Here is a 4,341-nt window from a genome sequence, read left to right on the forward strand (position 1 = left end):
TTTAAATACACAGAGTACAAACATTGAGCCAGTCAGATTCCCTAACAGGACTTTTTGTTGTAGTGTTTGTTTAAGACAGGATTCTCTGTAGCCCAGGCTAGCCTTGAATGCCTGCTCTCCCTGCCTCCACCTTCCAAGTCCTAGTATCACAGCAATGTACCACCATGGGCAGCTTGCCAACAAGAATCTTAAAAAGCACGAGAAGCACTTTTTCATTTTACTTTATTGGGAAATCATACAAATTCATTATCTTAATATTTAAAGACCACGGGACTGTAGTAGAGACACATAAATATCATACTATACATTTAGAAATTAAATAAAGTCAACATGACACTATTTAAAAAAAAACAATATACACTTCAAATAAGTCCAAGAATTGAAATAGCTATCAGATATCTCCCTGGAAGTGGGTGAATCTTGCAGGGAGATTGTCCACAGGGTACACAGTGGGGCTTGTCTTCATTGTAGGAGGTCCATTTAGAAGCTGCCAATCACAGTGCCTAGCCAGCTCCACTGTAAATATCTTAAGAAGAATTTTGGCAAACTCTTTGCCTACACAGCTCCGAAGGCCTCCTCCAAATGGAATGAAGCTGAACCGGGAAGCATCCTCTGGATGAGGCACTATAAAGCGGTCGGGATTAAATTCCTCCTTGTTAGTGAAGATATCTGCCACATCGTGGGTGTCACAGATACTGTAAATAACATTCCAACCCTTGGGGATCTGGTAACCCTGTTTAAAAAAAAAAAGAATTCCTAAGAACTGACAATCCCAGCGCTGAGCTTGCAACAACAAAAAATCATCACTAGCATGGGTGGCATTAAGAGAGGAGAGCAAGCAAATGGGCAAATTGGTTTCCAGTACCATAGGAGGCAGGACACTGTCAAGGGCAGTGAGCCACTGCTCTGGGCAGGTGATGCTCAACAGCATAGCAGAGTGGACGTGGATGAGAGGTGGGGGTGGGGGAGACAGGAGGTGCACTCACATTCAGCTCAAAAGTCTTCAGAGCAACCCGAAACCCTCCTGGAACGGGAGGATTCAATCGCAGGGTCTCCTTAATGACACACCCAATGTACTTAAGCTGTTCCAACGTTTCCATGTCTAACTTGTTGTCTTGATTGCTCTTGCAAAGTAAGCCCTACGGAAACAGATACAAAGGCCAGTGATGGATCCCTGGGCACTCCCAAAAAATCAGCCCAGCAGGACTCACCTGTTAACTAAACCTGAAGGTGTCTGGATGGGAGAGGATAAAAGGGAAAGAGCCGGGTTGATGGCGTTCCCTTCCACACTTCCTCAGCCTAAACCCACCATCCAGACACTGTTGCTTATCAGGTATGTAAAGGGCCATACCCTGAGCCCTCACCAACACTGCCGACCCTGATCAGCTATTGGCTCTAACCACATTATTCATGTTCTTGGACAGGGAAAGGAGAGCCTTGCTCTACAAAAGGTGGTGGTGGTGATGGTGGTGGTGGTGGTGGAGGAGGAGGAGGAGGAGGAGGAGGAGGAGGAGAGGGTCAAATTCTGCCCAAGAGAGAGCCCAGTACAAGCAACTGCCTTTTTAAATTCACGAGGTGGAGTCTCACTCCCACAATCCCCACCTAGCACTCAGATCTTCACTGTCATAGTACTGGGTGTATCGAGCAAACTTATATACAGTGGGGGGTGGGGGGTAATAGAGGAATGTCCTAGGCAAATAGGGAACCTCTAGAATCCTCCTACCTTGCTCTTTATCTCTTCTCGAACTTTCTGGAGGACATGTGGGTAGAGTCCTAGGTACGTGATCAGTGATGTCGCAGCACTGGCTGTAGTTTCATGACCACCAAAGAGGAGCTCTGTTGACGATTGTTTCAGTGCCTAAGGATAAAAACGGAAGTTTATACAGATCTGAGTGCAGTTTACAGCACTGTTACAAAGACCTGACCTGAGAATATTGCACGGAAGACTTCAAGGGTAAAAACGCTTTGTTCATAGAAAGTCAAAGACCACAAACAAAAACGCAAAACTCCCTTAATCCTGCTCTTCCGCTTTAACCTTTGTAGATGAGCCTTGCCCTTTGAACTTTGGGATCTTCCCCATTGCTCAGCCACCCACTTCCACAGCTCTCCAGACCAATGCCACCCTTTAATACGGTTCCTCGTGTTGTGGTGACCCCCAACGATAAAATTGTCTTTGTTGCTACTTCATAAAAGTAATTTTGCTACTGGTATGTTTCGTGATGTAAATATCGGATATGCAGCTGCTCTTAGGCGACCCTTCTGAAAGGGTTGTTTGGCTCCGCGAAGGGGTCACGACCCACAGGTTGAGAAGCTCTAGACCTAGCATCGCCGCCCACTTGGAAGTAGCTGGGGCCTTGACAGGGCTTTGGAGACCCCCAGAAAGTGTGTCTGGAAAGTCAGAGGCACTCCCCGGCCCTTGGCACCTTTTGAAATTGCTTCTCACCTGCATATCCAGCCTCTCTCCCCTCTCCCACGAGTGCTCAATCAGGAGCTGCAACGCGTCCTTGCAACCCCCATCCTGCTCTGCAGCCTGAAGCCGGCGGATCTTGGCGCGAATGTTCTCCTCGATGCGCGCGTGTATAAGGTTCCGCGCCTTCACGCCCTGAGCGCGGAGAGAGCGTGGCGGTGAGCGGATGCCCGAGCTTGCGTTCCCCTACTCCGACTCCGCAAACCGCCCTTACCCGGTACAGGCCGCTAAAGGGCACGTCAATGGGGAGAGAGAAGAGATTGCGGGTCATCTCCTCGAAAGCCTCTACGAGCTGCTGCTCGTCTTCCCCGCCGCCCGCTGGACCCGGCTCGCAACCCAGCAGGATGCGCATGGCGATGCGGAACATGAGGCGCTTCACCTCGGGGTAGACCAGGAGGCCGCGCTCGCCGCAGCTTAGCCACTGCTCCAGACAACTGCTGACTTCCTCAGCGATCACGGGCACGTAGCACTGGAGTGCCTCGCGGCTGAAGGCCTGCATAATCACCTGAGCACCCCCCCCCCCCCCCGGGAGCAGAGAGCGTTACAATCCTCTACTTTCCCTCAGTGTCCCCCCTTCGCCTTTCCGGGTACCCTTTCAAGAATTTCAGTCCCTCCAGGACTAACGCACGTGCTAGCAGAAAAGCTAAAGTGGATCTCAGATAGAGAGGGTCCTGGTCCCCACCACATAGGACTAGCCCTCGCCCCGCATCTATTTGCCTGAACCAAGCCATAGGATGAGGTCTCCCTGCCAGCCAAGGAGTTGCCAGCTCACCCTCACCTTCTTTCGCTGCTTGTGCGAGGAATCGTGCAGGTTGGAGAGGCAGCCAGCGCCCAGGATGGTGCGCACCGACGCGGGCCAGTGCACCGACACCAACCGGTGCTCTCCCAGCAAGATGCGCCGCACATTATCCGCGCCCATCACCCGCACCGTGGGCCGCCCAAACAGATGCGTCTTGTAGATGAAGCCGTATTTCCTGCGCTTCATCTGCAGAAACTTCCTCCGCTGAGAGGGAGGTGGAGGAGAGAGACCCGCAACCCGCATGAGGGGGGCGCCGGGGAGCATCTGGTCTCCGTCTAGCCCCTCTTCCAAGCCGTGGTCGCCTCCCTCGCGAGGACACTTATCCCACCTTCAGCCCAGGCCCAGAGCTGAGGCGGACTCCGGGGGAAGCGTCAGGTCCCTTCCCGAGCTCCCTTACCTGAAGCACCATCTGCAATGTTTCCCCAAAGAAGGGGAAGCCCATGGTACCGGGGGGCAAGGGGAGGGCGCAGCTGCGATCGCGGCTGCTCACACAGTACAGGTCCCAGAGCTTGAGCGCCGCCAGGAAGAGCAGCAGCGGCAGCACGAAGGTGCAGAGCGCACTGGCCAGCAGCGCCGGGAACCCCATGGCACGCTTCAGCCTCCCGCGCCACCTGCCGCCGCCGCCCTCGCTCCGAACCCCGCCGCGCGCCCTCTTTATAAGGCCGCCCAGGTTACTGCCCACGTTACCTTGGTCAGACAAATTAGTTCACCCAAAGTTCATCTTTAATTGCGGATCGGGCCCCTGGCTCCTCCCCCCTCGAGGCGCTGCCCAAAAAATCTTTAACCGTTTGTTCCGCGCCGAGGCAGAGGCGGCGCACTGGCGGCTTCCCTCTGAGCGCGCCTCCTGGGGGTGCGGGACTAGGAACACCTCCTTCCTTGTCCTTAGGTGTGCAGAGCTCCGAGTTACCACGGTGCGGCTTCGGGCGGGGTGGGGGGAGGCGGAGGGAGTGGGTTGTGGATCGGGGTTCCAAGAAGCGGGAATTTGGAGTCCTGGGTTTCCTAGCTGTCTCTCTGATGTCCCTCGAGCCGGGTCGAACCAGCTGCCCGAGCCCGAAGCCGTCCCAGCTCTCCATTT

The 4,341-nt window shown here is 53.8% G+C and overlaps 1 protein-coding gene across 1 annotated transcript; it reads right to left on the reverse strand.

The window, feature by feature from the left end:
* Positions 1 to 205: 205 nt before the first annotated feature.
* Positions 206 to 3,935, reverse strand: Cyp26a1 (cytochrome P450 family 26 subfamily A member 1). The gene is made up of 7 exons (XM_021151751.3): positions 3,664 to 3,935; positions 3,246 to 3,470; positions 2,682 to 2,972; positions 2,444 to 2,602; positions 1,724 to 1,858; positions 987 to 1,139; positions 206 to 733 (listed from the first exon to the last, which is right to left on the reverse strand). Exons 1-7 carry the CDS (start codon positions 3,850 to 3,852, stop codon positions 392 to 394), a joined length of 1,494 nt encoding a protein of 497 aa, XP_021007410.1. The 5' UTR covers positions 3,853 to 3,935; the 3' UTR covers positions 206 to 391.
* Positions 3,936 to 4,341: the final 406 nt, after the last annotated feature.

This window comes from Mus caroli, unplaced genomic scaffold, assembly GCF_978045245.1.
Source record: "Mus caroli unplaced genomic scaffold, Mus_caroli_1 scaffold_20, whole genome shotgun sequence".
Taxonomy (NCBI): domain Eukaryota; kingdom Metazoa; phylum Chordata; class Mammalia; order Rodentia; family Muridae; genus Mus; species Mus caroli.

Coding starts and splice junctions, on each gene's coding strand:
- Cyp26a1 (XM_021151751.3), bottom strand. CDS start 3,852: ATGGGGTTCCCGGCGCTGCTGGCCAGTGCGCTCTGCACCTTCGTGCTG. Junction 1,859..2,443: donor GAGAGAGGCTGGATATGCAG/GTGAGAAGCAAT, acceptor TTTTATCCTTAG/GCACTGAAACAATCGTCAAC. Junction 1,140..1,723: donor GAGAAGAGATAAAGAGCAAG/GTAGGAGGATTC, acceptor CTGTTTCCGTAG/GGCTTACTTTGCAAGAGCAA.